General features: G+C 43.1%; 1 protein-coding gene across 2 annotated transcripts in view; it reads left to right on the plus strand.

Moving 5' to 3' along the window:
- The window catches only part of NUF2 (NUF2 component of NDC80 kinetochore complex), a 31,380-nt gene extending 11,600 nt beyond the window's left edge, over nt 1–19,780 (plus strand). For both annotated transcript variants that reach the window (XM_084795425.1, XM_084795426.1), the window contains 9 exons: nt 1,367–1,464; nt 2,977–3,050; nt 4,442–4,538; nt 5,640–5,702; nt 7,335–7,472; nt 10,350–10,490; nt 11,301–11,476; nt 13,528–13,663; nt 19,305–19,780. In XM_084795425.1, coding sequence (XP_084651551.1) covers nt 1,367–1,464; nt 2,977–3,050; nt 4,442–4,538; nt 5,640–5,702; nt 7,335–7,472; nt 10,350–10,490; nt 11,301–11,476; nt 13,528–13,663; nt 19,305–19,439 — 1,058 coding nt within the window. In that variant the 3' untranslated portion in view covers nt 19,440–19,780. The remainder of the gene's footprint in view (nt 1–1,366; nt 1,465–2,976; nt 3,051–4,441; nt 4,539–5,639; nt 5,703–7,334; nt 7,473–10,349; nt 10,491–11,300; nt 11,477–13,527; nt 13,664–19,304) is intronic.
- Nucleotides 19,781–20,539: the final 759 nt, after the last annotated feature.

The following is a 20,539-nucleotide window of genomic DNA, read 5'->3' on the forward strand; positions in this document are numbered from 1 at the left end:
CTCTTTTGTTTCTGACAGAAACACACTCTTATTCTTATTTTAACCTTTATTCCATTTATGTATCTATTTGATTTTCTTGTCTTTGCCTTTAAAATTTATTGCTACTTCTTAGCTACTTGAATGCATTGTAGGGTTCTAGGAAACTTTTGGCTTTTGTTGTTGTTTCATTTTCCAGCCTAGATTTATTCACTGTTTATGGTTTTTGTAAGATTTGTATTACTCTCCTGTTAGATTAAAAAACAAAAAACAAAAAAAAACCAGTTTTTGTTCCTCTTTTTTGTGGGATTCCATCGCAGACTTGGGATGCTGTTGACTCAGCGTCTGCTCAGAGGTGGCGGTGGGTCTCCTTGCTGGCCTTCATCCCAGCAGCTTCCCTGCCATCTCTCGTGCTTCACCAACCCTTTCACTTCTACCTCTGCTGTGCTGCTTTTAGCCTCCCCGGCAGGCCTGGTGTTTCAGACAGCTTCTGTCTCAGCTCTTAGAGTTGGATTTGGGTAATTTTTGAACTCTCTTATCTCATATGACTCGATGTTTTTGAGCAAAAGGGGCATTTTCATAACCCAATTTACTATATTTGTCATTGGTGCTATTTCAAGGGATTTTTGACTTTTTTCCGTTTTCATAGATCACATTGTTGTGGTTTTGCTTTTTCTTTTTCTTAGATTGCAAATTTTATGCTATTTAATGCTGAATGCTTTTGTTTGTCATTTTCGATATTTCTGGTTTTTGTTTTAGCCGTAATAGTTTCTTCGTCTCTATGTGCTGACTAGAACCAGCTTCTTTGAGACTTCCAGAACTCTTTAACTTTCCACAGCTTCTTCCTCACAGTTCTCAGTGTTGCCAGTTCTAGCTGCTCTGGCCTCCAACTCCAAACCTTACTTACCTGACTCCATAAGACTGAATTCTGTTGATGTTCTCTGTTGGGGGCAGGCACAGTCACAGAGCTTCCTCTTTGATGGTGGTCTCTGTCCACATTGCGTGTCTGAAGTTTTTGCTTTATTTATTGATTTTCTGTTCTAAAACTAGCAGTCGTGGTTTCTGCTCTCCTGTGTAACCCATACTGATCTGTTTGCATACCTCCCTCCCTCCCTCCCTCCCTTCCTCCCTCCCTTCCTCCCTCCCTCCCTTCCTCCTGCCCTCCCTCTCTCCCTTCCTTTCTAAATACAAGGGAAATTCCAGTCTAAGTTAAAAGAGATGCTCTGCACCTTGTGAAAGCATATAAATTTATTTATTTTATTTTTTTGTTGTTGTCATGGTTTTTCAAGCAAAGCATACAATTTTATATGCTCTGAGCCAAGTAATATGGGAAGAAGTAATACATTTGTATATTCTGTTGTTTTAACTGTTTAGTTATTTTCTCTTTTAGAAGCAAAACGGACAAGTCGGTTTTTAAGTGGCATTATCAACTTTATTCACTTCAGAGAAGCATGCCGGGAGACTTATGCAGAATTCCTTTTGCAAAATGTAAGATTTAAGTATATTTGTTAGATATATACCATATTATCAATCTCTTATATGAATTAATGTGCTTTGAAATTTTGTCACAGATCCAGTTGTTGGATAATTGTTAGAATTGAATTTGGTTTTATATTTATACAAGGAAAACTTTAGTTGGGAGATAATAGTTAGAAATGATAGTTCTGGCTAACACAGATATAGAATTGTGTTTTAGTGTTAGTTGATACATTACTCCCTGCTTTAGGAAATAGTTTTCTGTTTGTTTTTTCCAGAAGGCTGCAAAGATACATAGTGAAATAACTGAGATATTTCCAGTTTGTTTACCTTTTAAGCAAAGCCAGGTTGGGCTGTCTGTGTCACTCTTCCTGCCTAGCTCACAGCAGAAGGTGCAGGTCAGCGCCATCACGCTAACACAGGCCGTTCTCTGTGTACAGCTTATAGACCCTGTGACGATCAGGGCCTTGTCCCTGTTGCTCTGGATGTGCAAGTGCTGCACTCTTAGAACATACCAGGGTGTGCCAGACAGCTGGAGAGGCAGCTATGCAGACTGGATAGACTTCTTAGTACAAATCAGGCTAAGCTTACACTCCTGATCCTGACACACTATAGCTCACATACAGTCAGATACACACATACTCACACACTTTTGTTTGGCTATTTACTCTCTCTCTCTTTTTTTAAAGATATACACAGACATTGCATTTCTAAGAACCCTGAGTGACTTTCCTTCCTGCCACTGTTGGGATGGGTGTTGTGGTCTCTGCTCCCATTGCACAGTGCTTTAGTTAGTGGTTTCAAAGCTTTTTCTTCATGACTGATGGCTCAAAGAGAGAGAACTAGGTCGAGGACCAAAAAGACTTATTGGGAATTGTCAGCATCTGACACAGTGTCTGGCCATAGGAAGACTCAGCATTGTGTCAGGTAAAGAAATCCTTGGGAACAGTGCTCTGAGGTTGTACCTAGCATGACAAGACCCAGAGTTTACTCCTAGCATTTCAGAAAGGAGACAGCTGTTCTCAAGTCACTTGTCATAACTGCCAGCCACTTAAACTCAATGTTATTATTTTCTGGTGGTTGGGTGTAGGGTGTATGTGTGTGGGACTTGGACCTACTTGAGTGTGTGTGTGCATGCCACGTGGGTGCAGGCCAGAGCAGACAGCAGGTACTTTCTCAACCTTACTGCTATCCTCTCCACCTCAGTGCGTTGACTCAAGGTCTCTCCTTGGGCCAGAGGCTCGCTCTTTTGGCTAGTCTGGCTGGCCAAAGGGCTTTCAGGATTCACCTGTGTATGCCCACCAGTGGCAGGGTGACAGGCATGTGCAGCACGCCCAGCTTTTTATGTGGTACTGCGAATTCAAACTCAAGCTCTCATGGTTGCAGACCAAATGTTCTTAGGGGCCTGGTCCTAAACTTAATATTTTTTGACGGTGAATCAATATTTTGTAGTCTATGTTTGTATTTCTTAATACATTCTTGTCTGTTAAATCATGCTAACATGAGATTACATTGTATTTGTAGAAATCCTCTATGGACAAAATGCAGCAGTTAAATAGTGCACACCAGGAAGCATTGATGAAACTGGAGAAACTCGAGTAAGTAGGAGCTGTGTAGGTAAGCTGGATACAGGTGCCAGGAGTAAACCCAGCAATGAGGAGCTGACTTCAGTGCTGCTGGCCGCACCAGGTCTCGCTGTCTTCCTGGATAAATGGCAGGGTATTTCAGTCCCTGCTTCTAAAAACAAAACTAGGTTTTCTCATCCTAGCCCTGAATTATGTTCTCTTTGGTTCTTTCTCATTAGTGTGTTGTGCACCTGCCCCACTGAATATGAAAGCACAGCAAAGCTTCATCCTGTGGGGAGGGGTTGTTCGCTCTCCCACCAGGAGCTACAGCCTAGGTCCCAGCATCACCCTCATCACTCCCTTTTTAAAAGATCAAAATTTGAAGAACAGTTTCTACTGTGTGTGCTGTTTTATGCTGTTGTAATTAAGGTGCTCTGCGGAGCCGTCACAGATGGAGGACTCTGCACTGATGTTGAGCAGTCACGTTTCATTTGTTTGATTCTAGTCTCTTGGTGTCTTTGAGGTTGTCTGTTTAAGGTCTCTGGTAAAATTGCCTTTGTAGGCAACAGTAAGCTAAGAGACTGAGCGTGAGAGACACATACTATAATTTAGCATGATAAAAAATAAGCACAAACTAAATCACAAGGAAATGACAGCTAGGAGTGAATGTCTGCCGTGAATGGTGCATTGGTAGGCTGCTGACAGAAGTCGTGTTGTGATCCCAGTACGTGAGGAATTCTTACAGACTGAGAGGAGCAGAGTGACCTTTATAGGAACACAGACCAAGGCGGAATCAAAGCTGATACTACCTTAAATACTTTAAGGTTAAAGCTTCAACCTTCGTGTGGACGAGACTTGGATGTGTAGGTCCTGATGGGAAGGATGGGAGCAGAGGAGCCGCTGGTCCCCGACTGGGAAGTGTGTGGTGCTGGGGAAAGCACCAAGTTAAGGAAGTTAGCACTGAACAAGAGAGACGCGCTTGGTCATTCTAACAGGAGCGGCAGTGGGTGGGGCGTGTGCCTGTGGTGCTGATGAGATGGTAGAAAACTGAAGGCTTCCATGTGATTATTTTTCTATCAGTAGAAGATAAAAGCCATCTATTAATGGTTATTTTTGAAAGTATGTAATTCAGAAACAAGGACTCAGACCCTTTATGTAGTTTCAAAGCATGGGTTTCATGTGTACCCTTCAACATTAAGAATTCACAAACTATTTTTATTCTGTGTATAAATATTTTGCTGGCGTGCATGTGTGTGTTCCATGTGCATGCCTGTAGACTCTAGAGCTGGGATTGTGGATGACTGTGGCCACCATGTGGGTGCTGAGAATCGAGCCCAGGTCCTCTGCAAAAGCAGCAAGTGCTCCTAACTGCCGAACCGTCTCTCTGGCCCCCACAAACTCCTTCGATTTGTCTTGTTTATTAGTTCAGTTCCAGTTGAGGAGCAAGAAGAGTTCAAACAGGTTATGGATGACATTCAGGAGCTGCAGCACTTGCTGAACCAGGAGTTCCGCCAGAAAACGGTACCTGTGGGGCCTGCAACATGTGCTGTGTGGGTGTGAGCGGCTGGGGCTCGTGGCTTTATGTTGCTATGCCTGTTTGTGTTGCCCATGCTATATGCATTCTGGATGTATAGAATTCTTGAGTTTGGGTCTGGTATGAGGCTGTGGTACCCTGGACACTACAGTAAGCCCTCAGGGGTGTTGGGTCAGTTTATTACATGTTTATGGAAAATACAGTGTGTTCAGCATTAGCCTGCACTCTCTCAGACACTTCGCTCCCAGCTTCAGTGTTAGCTCGTGGTACTTCACTATGTGTCTGTGAAGTTGGGGTTTGGGGATTTGCCATGATAAGAAACAAACAAACAAACAAACAAACAAAAATCAAAAACAAACGCACATCAGTAAGAGAAAATGTTAATTTTTGGGTCTCCAAGTTGTTTGAATTTTTGTGCTGCTCAGTAGCTAATGTTATTCTTTAAGAAGAAATATTTTCTTTCAATTTGCATATTAACTTTTGAAATGCTACAGTGGTGTTAGGACGGATTGGGCAGCTACTTTTTTTTTGTATTATGCTTTGCTTTTTCATTATCACTGCTAAAGTATTAACATAAAAAAGGGGAAGGCTAATTTTGGCTCACAGTCACAGAGGGTTCAGTCATCATGGACAGGAAGCATGGTAGAGCAGCTTACATAGTGGGGACAGGAAGCCGAAAGGAGCGCTCCAAATGTGCCATGGTAGTGCACACCCGAGGCCTCGCGTTCTCAGGCCGGAAGGTCTCCTGCCTCCTGAGACCCTGTTCAGATTTGATCCATCAGTGGGTTGCACTGTCGGTTAGGTCAGAGTCCTCGTGGCCTAGTTGTCTCCAGAATGCCCCTCACAGGCACACTGAGTGGTGCCTTCACATATCCAAGGTGTTTCCGAATGCATTTACACTTGTGAGACTCCCCACCAGGTCTAGGAAAGTGGCTTTCAGACTCCTGTACTGCAGAAAGAAAGTTGGAGACCATCTGCTCTTACCACTTCCTCTTTTTATGTTTATTATATGAGGAATGCAATAAAGTAGTTCAACTTTAATGTTTTGAATCATTATACATTATAACACAGCTGTTTTTTTCTCTTAGACACTGCTGCAGGAGGGAAACGCCCAAAAGAAATCAGATATTTCAGAGAAAACGAAGCGTTTGGTAAGCATCTTCTGTTGCCTGCATTTATAGTGTGAGTATACTGCAGCGTTTTAGCTGCGAGATAGTCAGTAGTTCTCCTCCATCATCGTTTCCTCTCAAAATCAAACCCACTTTAACGTTCTTCAGTTTAAATATGGAAACCATTATAAAAGAAAAAAACATTGACATATGTAAATGTATGAAGAAAGCAAAAAGCACCCAAAGTTTCGTGTATACACATCTATACAAAGCTATTATACTTTTATACATCATATCTACAGCATATAAAGACTCATTTTGTAATATACGGAGGTCTGTGTACTTTTCCACAGATGGTGCTGTCCTCAACCAGTCTCAGCCTCACACACACCCTTAATAAGGACAGTGTAGATAGTTGTCTGGAGCTTCACAATAGCTGCTTCTCATATCAGTGGCTGCATAATATGTTTGATGTATATGCATTATATTATATATATTATATATATTTTCACTCTCTTGATAGACTTCCATATTGCTTTTAATTTTTTGCTAATTTTATATAGCTATATGTTTGCTGTAAATATGTACATTTGTTCATCAGTCTCTTCTAAAGTACTAATTCAGGATATGGGGATTTAAGGAAATACACATTTAAAAATTGGCTCATAGTGCCAAACTCACATTTAGAAAGATTCAGGTTTCTATTTTTAGCAACAAAATATAGGTGTATCTATTTCCCTATGCTCTTGCTGAAAATTGATGTTTTCAGTTTTTATATTATTAGAAATTTTTTTCACTCTTATGGGAAAATCTCATTTTAGTTTGGCTTCTTTTATTCTGGTGATTTTTGGCCATCTTCACGGTTCTTCTGTAAAGTAAGCTGTTTGTATAGGAGGCTCGATGTATTTATATGTGCATTTGTTTTTAAATTGTTTAGTCACAGTTTTAATGTCACTGCTCTCTTGGGTATGTTGTTTATTCAGGGAGGCAGGAAAGATGTGGTGTGGGGAGAGCAAACTTCCTGGAGCTAATCCTCTCCCTCCACGTAGGTAGGTCACCAGACTTGGCAGCAAGCACCTTTACCTACTGAGCTATTTTACCAGCCCAGGAACATTTTTTAAGTTAAAAATTTTAGAAAAATTATACAAGCCTTACATACAATAATATATTTTCTCATAGAATACTACAGAACACACAGGAGAGATGTCAAATGTAGAGAAAGGCTTCCTCTCTCAGCCCCCCTTGCTGACCACCTCTCCTTCCTCATGGTTTTGTGTTGCACACACTCCTTAGGTGCCGCTACTTTGGGTACCATGGGAACTCTAGCCAGGTCACACAGTTAATATAAAAACACATCAAATACACAATTTAGTGTTGCATGTCCTTGTGTTGCTCACAGAAGGGACGTAGAGGAATAGAAGTTTTCAAGGGTCCATGGGTGTTCTTAGGAATAGGATGCTACGGCACCTTAGGGCGTCCATTCTGATCTCAGAAACAACACCAAGGCCATTGTCACACTGAGGAGCTTGATCTGTAGTGAGAGCCTTGAAGCAGGCCGGGGTGGGCAGGAGTCAGCTTACCCCGTGACAACAGACTGAGCCCAAGTTGTTCTGTCATTAATGGTCAGTAACCAGATTACTGTCCCACCTGAATGGTGAAAACATTTCTCAACAGAATGAACTAAAGTTGTCAGTGGTTTCTTTGAAAGAAGTTCAAGACAGCTTGAAAAGCAAAATTGTGGACTCTCCAGAGAAGGTGAAGAACTATAAAGAGAAGATGAAAGACACGGTCCAGAAGCTCCGGAATTCTAGGGTAGGTCCCTCTGTCGGCTCTTACTGTCGGAGTCATCTAGTATCTATACAGATCTTTTTCTTGACTGTATTTACTTGTTTCTGATTTGTGTGGGGTGGAGGGGAAGAAAGGTGACTGTGAGACAGCTGTTGAGTCATACTGCAGCTCTAAGGCTTTGTTCTGGTGGCCTAGTGGAAATGCTGTGTTCTTGTGAGAATCAGTCACTTAATTTCAGATGAGAAAGGTATTAAACAAGTTTACAAATGATTAATAAACGATTCGTTTATAAAGTGTGTGTGCTGGTGAGCATGCGGGACATATGGCAAATCTTTGTTTCTCCTCATCACTTTTGCTTCAAATATAAAACTTCAGTAAAAAGTTAAATAAGTTTTGGGGCTGGAGAGATGGCTCAGCGGGTAAGAGTGCTGACTGCTCTTCCAAAGGTCATGAGTTCAATTCCCAGCAACCACATGGTGGCTCACAACCATCTAGAATGTGATTTAATGCCCTCCTCCGGCCTGTAGGTGTCCGTGCAGGCAAGGCACTGTATACATAATAAATAAATAAATAAATCTTTAAAAAAAAAAAGTTAAATAAGTTTTAACATCAGCATTAAAAAAATAGAGGATGCTTTGAAAGAACTCAATGAGAAAACTCGGTTTATATTGGTGGAATCCCATAGGAGAAGGGAGTGGAACTTTGTCTTAGCATCTAATCATTCAAGGCAGAAGAAATGTGTTCAAGGCCAGGGGCTACTTTGAGAGGTGGACTGGGGTGGGGCAGGACAAAATTAGAGGTGGGCAGATAGTTTCTTTCTTGAAGCAGGTAAAAAGAAATTCCATCCTTATTATCCAAGTAATTCTTGATAATAAAAATAGTTACTGATAATAGAGAAAAAAATCATCAGAACAGAAATGGGAGCCTAGAAATAGATTTAGGGACTTAGGGGGTATGGCTGGCTTATTTAAAAACAGTTCTGATGGATCTGGGGGTATAGCTAAGTGTTAGGTAGGGTGCTTGCTCTGCATGGGGAGGCCTGGGTCTGGCCTCCAGGAGAAAATAGATGGGCTATTTGTGAAAATAAACCCTTATAAGAATTAGAAATATAAAATCTTAACAGATTTAGAACATTTATATAATCTTTCACCAAACAGAACACATGCACTCCAACCCCACATTCTGACTATATAGCCCAGACTAACCTGGAACTCCTGATTCTCCTGTCTCAGCCTCCTGAGGACTTAGAGTATAGGCTAAATGTCTTTAAATTAACATGAAAACCAAAAGCCTGGAGGGAAAGGCTCCACTAAAACACATTTTCTATGCCTATGTTATGGTCTGGTTGGTTTTTGTCAACTTGACACAAATCTAGACATATCTGGGCAGAGATACTCTGAGCTGAGGACTTGCCTCCATCACACTGGCCAGGAGGCAAGTCTATGGGCCATTTCTGGATTAATGATGGATGTGAGAGAGCCCAACTCACTGAGTGCTGTGCTACCCATAGGCAGGTAAGTCCTGCGTCTTATATTTTCAAAAAGCAGGCTGAACAAGCCAGTAAGCAGTGTTCCATGGCTCTGCTTCAGTTCCTGCCTTGATATCCCTTTTGACAGATTGTAAGATGTAAGCTAAAAGAAACCCTTTCCTCCCTATGTTTTTTTTTAATTGTATGTATGTGTGTGTGTGTGTGTGTGTGTGTGTGTGTGTGTTGCCTGCATGTATGTCTGTGTACCATGTGGAGCTGGTGCCTTTAGAAGCCAAAAGAGGGCATCAGATCCTGTGGGTTGAAGTTACCGACAGTTGTGAGTCACCAGGTGGATGCTGGGAATTGAACCCCAGGCCCTGGAAGAGCTAGTGCACTTAACCACTAAATCATCTCTCCAGACAGCCCAGATTGCTTTATCACAGCAGCAGGAAGCAAACTAAGACTTTAAGGCAAAAGGATTTGATCTAGTATATACAGAGTGCCTACAAATTCGTGAGAGAGGGAAAGGGGGATGAAGAGAGAGAGAGGGAGAGGTGGGAGACGGAAAATGGAAAATAAGCAATAAGATTAGGTCTTTGATGAGAAGAAATGTAGCTGGTTGGTAAGGTGAGGCAGAGAGTAACCTAGTGGCAAAGGAAAGATGTCTACATCAGTATGTGATGTAGTAAATATTGTCTTTTATAATTTTAAAAGAGTAGTTTATCATTTTAAAGAATCAGATGTTAATAATAGTTATTTAAACAAACAGAAAGATTATTAATAGATAATATGGCTTCCCTGTTGTATTCGGAGGTAGTTTGAGAATTAGCAGAACAAGCCTTTGGATTGCTTTGCTGGTGCTGAGAACAGAACCATAGGGTTTTGTAGGCTCTAGACAAGCATCTGCAAGCTAAGCTCTACCCCGCCAGAGTGAGCTCTCTCCACACACATGAAGAACCTTTTACAAATGAGCAGTGAATTGCCAGGTAGCAAAGTAGTGGTTGTTTTCTATGTTAAGAATATTTGGAGTTAAAAAGCATAATTAGGGGCCTGGATTAGCAGTTAAGAGCACTGGCTGCTCTTTCAGAGGAGATGGGTTCAGTGCCCAACACTTGCATGGAGGCTCACAACTGCCTGTAACTCTGGTTCTGGAGGATCCAGTGCCCTTTTCTGGTCTCCTGGGCACTAGGTTTGCATATGCAGGCAAAGCAGACATACACATAAAAGCAGTAAATAGGTATAATTTTAAAAGAGGCGTCATTATGTGCTTGATGCATATCAGTAATAGTGCCTTGCTGCTGACCAAGAAACTTAACTGTTGTACATTTTTGAGCTTTCAGTAGCAAATGCAGAAATTATAGAGGAGCAAACAAACTGACCTTGCAGGTTCATAAAAGAGAACGTCAACCTGGTCTTTTTCCCCCCTCCTAAAGCAAGAAGTGATGGAGAAGTATGAAGTGTATAGAGATTCTGTGGATTGCCTGCCTTCCTGTCAGCTGGAGGTGCAGCTGTATCAAAAGAAGATTCAGGACATTGCAGATAACAGGGAGAAGCTAAGCAGTATCTTAAAGGAGGTTTGTATAGTGCAGTGTTTCTGTCGTGAGTTTGTGAAGGGCTGTTACAGTGCTTTGGATTTGCTTTCACCTTTTCTTCTTGTCTGGGTTGTTCTCTAGTAGTATGTGCTGAGGAATAAGGCACCTGCCCCTAGCCATCAGGATGTCACGACATATTGTAACCTACAGGTGAAATGAATATGAATCAGCATGGCACGTGGTGTACATGTTTTGGCATGTAGTAATGCGTATTTTAGCTTGTCCTAACAGATATGATCACTTAACCTTCAGTGGCATCAATCCCCAGCTTACTGCCCAGCACTGCACCTAGGCTTAATAGAGATGTCAAGCTTACGCAGTCTCCCCTGAATAATGAGTGGTAGCACTGCCATTTGGGTTTCTCAGATGCTTGAAATCATTTTCACATCTTCATCCCAGCCACTCGCAGCACCACTAACATTATAGTAAACGTTTGTTGTTTTTTAGAGAGAGAAAGAGGTGCAGGGGCTAGGAGGTTTTCTTTTCCTACCACATCATCTTGTCCACCATCTGGGGTCACAGGGCAGATCTGCTTTTGGTTCTGAGGTCCGCCCTTCTCTCTTCTAGCACCTTAGCCCCACACCAGCACTCAGCTTCGGGCAGAAGCAGCTCCTCCCTGCTGCCTGGGCACCTTCCTCTTGTACGGTTGTGTTTCCTTACTGAGCTTTCTGAGCCCGAAGACTTACCCCATTTCAAAACTGTCTTATTCTAGCTCACCGTAGAAAACCTTTTGAATTTGTATCTAAACCCTGGTTGGTTATGTTGACTTTAAATATTCTTCATAAAACACAGAGCCTGAACTTGGAGGACGAAATGGAAAGTGATTCATCGGAACTAAAGAAACTGAAGACTGAAGAAAATTCACTCAAGAGACTGATGACTGTCAAGAAGGAGAAGCTTGCCACTACTCAGCTCAAGATAAACAAGAAGCAGGAGGATGTGAAGCAGTACAAGCGGACAGTGATCGAGTATGAGCGTGACTGCAGGACAGTGCTTAGGACACGGTCACGGACAGCTCAGGACAGTGGTTAGGACACGGTCACGGACAGCTCAGGACAGTGGTTAGGACACGGTCACGGACAGCGCAGGACAGTGGTTAGGACACGGTCACGGACAGCTCAGGACAGTGGTTAGGACACGGTCACGGACAGCTCAGGACAGTGGTTAGGTCACGGTCAGGGACAGCTCAGGACAGTGGTTAGGACACGGTCAGGGACAGCTCAGGACAGTGGTTAGGTCACGGTCAGGGACAGCTCAGGACAGCGGTTAGGTCACGGTCATGGACAGCTCAGGACAGTGGTTAGGACACGGTCAGGGACAGCTCAGGACAGTGGTTAGGACACGGTCACGGACAGCTCAGGACAGCGGTTAGGACACGGTCACGGACAGCTCAGGACAGTGGTTAGGACACGGTCAGGGACAGCTCAGGACAGTGGTTAGGTCACGGTCACGGACAGCTCAGGACAGTGGTTAGGATACGGTCACGGACAGCTCAGGACAGCGGTTAGGACACGGTCACGGACAGCTCAGGACAGTGGTTAGGACACGGTCAGGGACAGCTCAGGACAGTGGTTAGGACACGGTCAGGGACAGCTCAGGACAGTGGTTAGGACACGGTCAGGGACAGCTCAGGACAGTGGTTAGGATACGGTCACGGACAGCTCAGGACAGTGGTTAGGACACGGTCAGGGACAGCTCAGGACAGTGGTTAGGATACGGTCACGGACAGCTCAGGACAGTGGTTAGGACACGGTCAGGGATAGCTCAGGATAGCGGTTAGGACACGGTCAGGGATAGCTCAGGACAGTGGTTAGGACACGGTCAGGGATAGCTCAAGACAGTGGTTAGGACACGGTCATGGACAGCTCAGGACAGTGGTTAGGACAGCTCAGGACACGGTCAGGGATAGCTCAGGACAGTGGTTAGGTCATGGTCAGGGACAGCTCAGGACAGCGGTTAGGACAGCTCAGGACAGTGGTTAGGACACGGTCAGGGATAGCTCAGGACAGTGGTTAGGACAGGGTCAGGGATAGCGCAGGACAGTGGTTAGGACACGGTCAGGAACAGCTCAGGACAGTGGTTAGGACACAGTCAGGGACAGCTCAGGACAGTGAGTTAGGACATGGTCAGGGACAGCTCACAGGTGCTCAGAGCTGCTGTCTTAAAAAAAAAAAGAATTCTGCCTCTAGTGATACCTATAATTCAGTCTATATGTAGAAAGAGGATGAAAGTTGTTTATTTGGTGTTTTTCAGCTTGTTTGTTGTCTTTTGAGACATAAAGTTCCAATTCTTTTGTGTTAATCTTGAAAGGGGTTGGAATTCTAGTGTTTACTTCAGTGCATTTGAGACGTAGAAACCTAGGGGAAAATGCATTAGGAAAAAATTAATATTATTTGGTAAAAATGGACACTTTGCTAAGTTCTTTTGCAGTATGTTGAGGTATTTCTTTCACTGGTAGGGTGTCCTTGTCAATCCTAAGGATGTGCCTTTAGAATATGTGCCTCAGGTATGTCTAGGATGTCATTACTTTTGTCCTTTAAGCATGGCATTGGGACTGAGTATTTTCATGCAGATGAAAGGAAAGACAGAACCTCAGGTCTGTAAATTTGTTGCCAAATGTACAAAAAGTTGTACTAGTCCACATTCCACTAACAGTGCACACTGGGCACTGTAGCTGAGCCTCCATTTGAAGGATGAGGCTTTGAGGACTGGAGCGTAGATCAGTGGGGGAACACTTGTCTAGTATGTGCCAGGCTATAGCCTTGATCATCAGCTCTGCAAAGTAAAGCAAACGAAAAGAACGGCACCGAGGGAAGCAGTGCACTCACCATGAGCCGAGCTTAGCCACAGTGCACTGTACTGTGTGGGCCCATGTGGTGTTGTCTGATTGCTTTTATGTCTAGCAGGGTTCTGGGCTTGTGGAGCAAGTGCTGACACATGATGGCTCTGAATCCACTAGTAGGGTCTTTGTGTTTTTTTAATGCTTCAGAGAAGTTATGTCAGGTGTCTCTTCCTTTAGAGATTGCAATAAAGTTCAAGAAAAAAGAGGTGCTGTCTATGAGCAAGTAACCAGCACTAATCAAGAGATCCAGAAGATTAAATCTGGGATTCAGCAACTAAAAGATGCTGTGAAAAGGGAGAAACTGAAGTCTCAGGTGCGTGCTCCTAAGAGAGTCCATGAGTTTAAACCCTAAATGACGTCACCCAGGACAGGGTTTTGAGTTCCCTGGGTTAGAACTTGATCCCACGGGCCCTTCGCTTTAATCTCCATGGGTAGCAGCACTCTGGGTACCCTTTGTCGATACCCAGGCATGGGCACTTGTGCGCGCGCGTCCTCTGTGCCTTTTTCCTTACTTGCCTTTTTAGCACATCACAGAATCGCGTTCTTTGGGGTAAGAGAAGTTGCTTAATGAAGGCTCTGAAGTCACTAGGTAGATGGACTCCACTCCTAGTCTTTACTAACATCTCTGAAAGCATTTGACCTGAAATAGCCACAGCTCTTTATTCAGAATCCTCTGGCCTCTTTTTTCACTCATCTCCATCTTCCTGTTTCTGAAGCAGCCTGGTTTGTGACAGTTGAGCTCTCGTGACCGCAGTCTCTTACTGTCCACACAGTCTGTGAGGATGAGCTGCTCCACCTCCTTCCTTAAACCATCAGCTGGTATTGCATGCTGTAAGTGTCGTCACGAAACTGGTTGTTAGCAGATTAAACCTAGCAACTAGCTCAACTTTTATCTATCTGTTAATCACAAAAGATGCCAAGCCACCTTGTTTTCCTGTTAGCTCTGTGCCCATGTGTCTCACCAGTAATACCAGACATTGCCTGCCAATGCCAGTCATGCTTTAGAACTCAGCACGGAACATGAAGCCATTCCTAGAATGGCCTTGGGTATAGTTGGCTTCCCATAAATGTTTATAAAGTTGAAAGAGCATGGAGCACTTGTCTTAAAACTAGCTGTGTGTTAGAATTCAGTGAGGACATTTGAAATGACGAAGCCCCTCCCAAATACACTGAAGTAGAATCTCAACAATAGGCCCCACCCCTTAACTGAGTTGTCTGTTTATCTCTGGAATAGGATGGCATTTGAGAGCCACTGATGGGCTCTGTGTAATTGTAATTGTTTTCTGTGGATGGAGCTCATAACCACACAAGCTGTTCTACTACAGCTGTAGTTGTTAAAATGTTATTTCTCATTCGGAATTTAAAATATTCAGTGTCTATACTCTGGTGCACTCAGATCTTCCCTCTGGAATAATATATTCTTTTGAATAGGCCGTAAGATAATGGTTCTGTGTCCTTTAGTCTGTCATTTGGGCTTAGCAGCTCTCCAGCCAGTCTATATATGCTTAATATTCAGATTCATTGTTAGCCTGTTCAGAGTTACTGTTTCTTACCTGTCGTGATTTTCTTTGTATAAGCTAGTACTAACCAGTCTTCCCAAGTAGTGCTGTGGCCCCAGCTGTTCACTGAGCCTTGTTTTGGGGGCTGGGTTGTCAGTGGCAGCATCTCGCCTTCTGTTCATATTCAAATTATGATCAATTAAAGACTACACCTTCTTCTCAGGCAGCTCTGCCAAGTTGTTTTTTCACCGTACCATACAGTGATGAAATGATTGCTCTCAATTCAAGATCGTAGTATTATATCCTGTAGGCTTAATTATATTTCTTTCAACCTAGATTCTGAAAATGCCAAGATCAGTGCAAATCTTGTCCACACTAATTATTTCTCATTGTGGCAAATTTGAGCAGCATGCCTTTTTCTCCAGGATGAAAGAAAGCATTGAGTGGAACTGGGCCCTGGCTGCAGTGTCGCAGTCCTCCAGAGTGCACAGCGTTATTGCAGAGCTCTAGGCCAGCGGTGCTGCTTGTTGTGTCCTCCTCCCTTACCCAGTCTGCTGACATTCGTTTACTCCTCAGCAGCCGAGGATGACTGGGAGAGCTCAAGTACGTTTGCTCAAAGAGTTCTCTTCAGTTCTTTTCCAGCCACCCTCACTGGTTGTCAGAGCAGCGTCACACAGGTTGCTGGGCTCCAGTCACCACTGCCCACTTTCCCTGTCGCCTCACGTAGGTAATTCCTCCTGCTTCCAGCTTCAGGTTCCTCTCCTATTTGGACAGCTTTAAAGATCTGTTACCTGTTCTAGCCAGTCACACCACACATAACGTAAGGTTCAAAATCCTGCCTCTCTGTCCTCCTCTTCACCCCACCCCTCACTTCGTTTCTTCCATCCATTGTCTTTATAAACTTTTAGACTATTTGATACATTTCTAAGATGAAATTTTTTATATTTCTTATCATATTATATCACAAGGAATTGACATTTTGGACTTGCTGGAGATAACCCTGGCCTTCAGACCCACCAAGTCAATTTTATGATTTTTTTTCCTCACTGATACTGTTGATGATTATTAGCCTATTTTATTCACACATTCATAACATAATTTTATAAGGTTTAGTTTCTTCCTTGATTCTGATTTTTCTATTTGAAATCTCTGCATTGAGTGCTAAGTAGAGTCAATTTTATCTTTCTAAAATAACTTTTGCATAGTGTACTTTCTTGTTAAATTAGGACTCCCTATTTTCTTGTTGTGTATGGATTCATCCATAATGAATGGATTACCTAATTTCTAGTCAGTTTTTAACAATAGTGAATGCACCTGCTAGATGGCATGGTCCCAGTTGGCTGAGGAGTCAAGTTGAAGACAAGCCTCTAAGACGTTTTGTGTGAGCAGGTCATTTCTGTGATTTAAATCCAATGGCTATTACAATTGAGGTCATGGTATACTACAGAGTCAGGGACAAAGCCAGCGTGGTGCTGTCACAGACACACAGATCAGTAGACAGAGTAAAGATCTAGACACAGACCATGTAGCTACAGCCAGCCACAATAGTCAGTGAAGGAAAGCTAGCCACATGTAGAAGAGTGAAACTAGACCCTTAACTCTCACTCCACACCAAAACCAAGCTCTTTAGACTGTAACACAAGACATGAAATTCTGCAACTGCTAAAGGAAAAGCTAGGGAGTACTTCAAGATATAGGCTTAGATAAAGCCTTTCTGCTTCGGATTTTGCTTGCTCAGGAATAAGACTGACATTCACAGACACCACCTTGTGAGGTCATAAGCCTTCCACAGAACAGAAGGACTGTCCACCACATGAAACAGCCCACAGAAAGGGGAAAGGCCTGCTAGCTGTATCTGACAGTAGGGACAAACCTAGTGAATGCGAGGGATTCAGAACACTCAAAACACACATCTGCAGGCCGAGAAACTGAACAGAGTTCTCAAAAGAATGAATATGAACCATCAATACATGTTTTTAAAAGTGTTGAACATCCTTACCCATCAGGGAAATGCAAATTAAAGCTGAGGCGCCATCTCATCTCAGTCAGAATGACTATCTGTAAGAAAATAATCGGCATCAAATACTGGCAAGAGTGTGGGAGAACGAAGCCCTTTAAAAATGATTTAATTTTAATTTTAACATATAAAATTTAGTTACAAGATTGATGTGCTCTTTTGAAAAATTATTATATGTATGAGCACACATCACAGTTCATGCTTGGAGAGCAGGGTACAGCTTTGTGGAGTTGGCTCACTCTTTCACTATGTCATGAGGTTTTGAACATCAAACTTAGATTGCCAGGCTTGCATGACTAAGCTTTTTTGCTGGTTTACTGGTCTGAAGGACCCTTCTTCACTGTTCATGGGACTGTACAATGGTGCAGCCACCATGAGACCAGTGTGGGGTGCCTCGACTCATCCTAGACATTGACCTCCAAAGTAATGGTGGTTCCTGCAAATGTGGTCCATGCACACAGTAGGTTATTATCTGTCCATAAATAAATGAAAATTGTATACATATAGATGCTAAGTGAGGGACCCATGCCAGAAAGACAAGACCCACATGTTCTAAGTTGTATATGTATATATTTATGTGGAGTGAGTGTGTGTAAATACTAGGATCTAGAAAAGGGTGCATGAGAGGGAACAAGGAGGCTTTGAGGGAGAGGGTTGGGTAGGGTGATAGGTAGAACACGGGGCGGGCGGGGGGTATCAGTGGAGCAGGAAGTGCCCACAGTGGTAGGTGTCAGTAGGGACTAGGGCTTAAGGAACGGGGAGAGGAGAGAATCAGGGTCAACAGAAATGTGTTTGTGTAAGTGAATTAAACATAGAGACAAGGTGTATCTTCCATGTAACGTCATCTGATTGCTGCCATGTGTCCGTTTCTCACTTCTCATTTACTACGGGCTTTTAATCATTTCCAGACAGCCTGGCCCTGCGCTTCCACATGTTGCGTTCCTGGCTGCATGTGGCTCATGTGTGGTTGGTACATGTGGGTTAGCTGTGGAGTGCTGTGCCTGCGTGAGCCTCGTTTCCAGTGCTCAGTGCTTAGAGTAGTCTACGTGTTCCTGTGTGGTGCAGTGTGTGGTTTCATTGCCATTGTCCTGTGCACAGGGGAAAAAACTATATAATAATGATGATGATAAATAAACTATTAGTATTAGGACCAGTATTGAGTTTCCCTGTGTAACCCTTGCTGTCCTGGAACTCACTGTAGAATAAGTGGGCCTCGAGTTCACAGAGATCTACCAGCCTTTGCCTCCCGAGTGCTGGGTTAAAGGTGTGCGGCACCACACCTAGCTTCCTTCCAACAGTATATTTTGAATCATGGATTAAAATACATGTGGTATCAGTGGATAGTGTTGGATGTAAAAGTCCATGAATATTGTAAAAATTTAAATTTCTCAAATTTCACAATAAAGTAATCAGACCAACACTCATATAAGACATCACTAGGGTCATGCTCTATGGTTTTCCTTCCCGTAGCTACGGGGTAGGTAGGCACTGTGGCCCTGATTCCTTGATGTGTGTCTAGTGCAGCTGAGGAGCTAATGGAACTTTGAATTTAATCTAAATTCTTGTACATTTAAATAGTATGATATGGCCAGTGCTTCTCTATTGAACAGCACTGCCTGAGCTAGACTTGGATCTTCTTTACATCCCCAGCACTCTGCTTTGCCTTTAGAAGTGTATGGCTTCACAGTAACTTTTTCTATGCGAGCTGTCGTGAACTGGTAAAAACCTCCACTTGTGTGTGGACAGTCATTTGGATATTGTAAAATGCATAGCATGGAGAAAGCTACACCCCCTCCTTTTTAACACCCTGGAGTGTGCTCAGGGAATTGCCTGTGAGTTTGCTTCTGATAGTGTGCTGCTGGATTTGGACTTCTGCTGTACTTCTTGCGCCTCTGAGGAGGTGACTAGTTCCTCCTTGGAAGTGTGTTTATTCCTAGGAGAAAATCATTGCATTGGCATACTGAGGTGTTCGCCTGTATATTTGCACACTGTATTTTTTGTTTTATCTTATTTTATTTTTATTTTTTTAGCTACACCTGGTTTTGATGGTTTCTTGAAAGTGATTTCTACCTAACCTATTCAGCTTTTTTTTTTTTTCTATTCAGCTTTCTTGTTTGTGGAAATAAACACAGAGCCCAGTGGAACTAGGAACTTAAATTGATCTATAGCCATTGGATGTGCTGATTGCTTAAAACAGCATTCATACAAGCCAGTCAGTAATGAACTTGATCTTTCTTATATGATTTAAATAAAGCTTTCAGAAACATTTGTTTTCTTGATGGTTCATAGTCTATCACAGCTGTGGTCTTTGATCCTGCTTAGAAATCTAAGCTGTCCCAACCTTGTATTAAAACTAATACGAATGGCCACTGGAAAAGTTTCAACTCGGTGTTAGGCCCGGCTGTCACATGGAGTGATTCTTTGTCATTTGTCCTTAGGAAATCTTTGTAAACTTAAAAAGCGCTCTGGAGAAGTACCATGAGGGCATTGAGAAGGCCACGGAGGAGTGCTGCAGTAGAATCGACGAGAAGACTGCCGAGCTGAAGAGGAGGATGTTCAGAGTGCCGCCCTGAGCAGCGGTCAGCCCCCGGCAAACTGCCTGCTGCCGTTCCGCTCCTGTTCAGCGTGGCTATATTGAAATGAATAGAAATCCCAGTGATATCAGCTAACTAATGTGGTACCATTGGTCCGCATTTGTCCTTCTGTCTTTTTATGTGATGATGTGCTTTGTGTGTTTTTTCCTTGGTGCTGGGGATAGAACTCAGGGTGTTGCGGCTACACTGAGCTGCTTCCCCAGCCTCCAGCATGCCATGTGTTACAGGAGTTGCTGCAGTCGGAATAGATTGTACAGCTTCGTGTCCCTACTCTGTCTCTTTGTTATGTCCTGGTTGGAATAAACAGAAAGTTACTGAGGTCTGTGGGTTTCCTACTGTTGTTGTGGATGTTATGACGTTGTTGGCATTGTGTTGCCACGTCACTGAGCCTGATTGTGTTCTAAACATCTTGATTGCATGCACAGTTGATTCTCATGCATCCAGTTAGATATTTTATTGCTATTGTGTGGATAAACAATTGTGAAGATCTCTAGCAAAAATTTGAACTGGCACCAAAATTGGAATAGTCTCTGATAATACCACATTTTCCTTGGCACAAGTGGCATTTTTTAAAGGTAGAAATAAGACCGGTATAGACATAAAGTTTAACCTGAACCAAAACAATTCTTCTTTCTCTGTGAATTTATTATCCTGAGAACTTTGTTGCAGTAGCACCAGGAGGCTTAGCTACACTGTGACCTTATGCAGTGTGTTGTGGCTTCCCAAACTGTTCCGAAGCACATCATAGAGAACTCTCAGGAACCAAGCCATACTGTAAAGTTTGGGAAGGAACACGGCGACCCTTGCTAGCTGGCACCCACTGTTGCATATTGCTAGCTCAGGGTGGTGCAGATGTCACTCAGCTGCCCCACCTCCACTCCAGTGGTCGGGCCTTGCCACACAGGGGGCTTAGTGGCACACGCCTATCATCCATCCAGCACTTAGGAAGCTGAGGCAGGAGAATGACAAGTTTGGGGACAAACTAGGACATGCAGCACAATCCTGCCTTGAAAATTATGTATTGAAAACAACAGAACAAAAAATGAACATAGATTTTTTTTTTCCTTGAGACAGGATCT

The sequence above is a fragment of the Acomys minous genome (genome assembly GCF_964271855.1).
Source record: "Acomys minous genome assembly, chromosome: 1".
Taxonomy (NCBI): Eukaryota; Metazoa; Chordata; class Mammalia; order Rodentia; family Muridae; genus Acomys; species Acomys minous.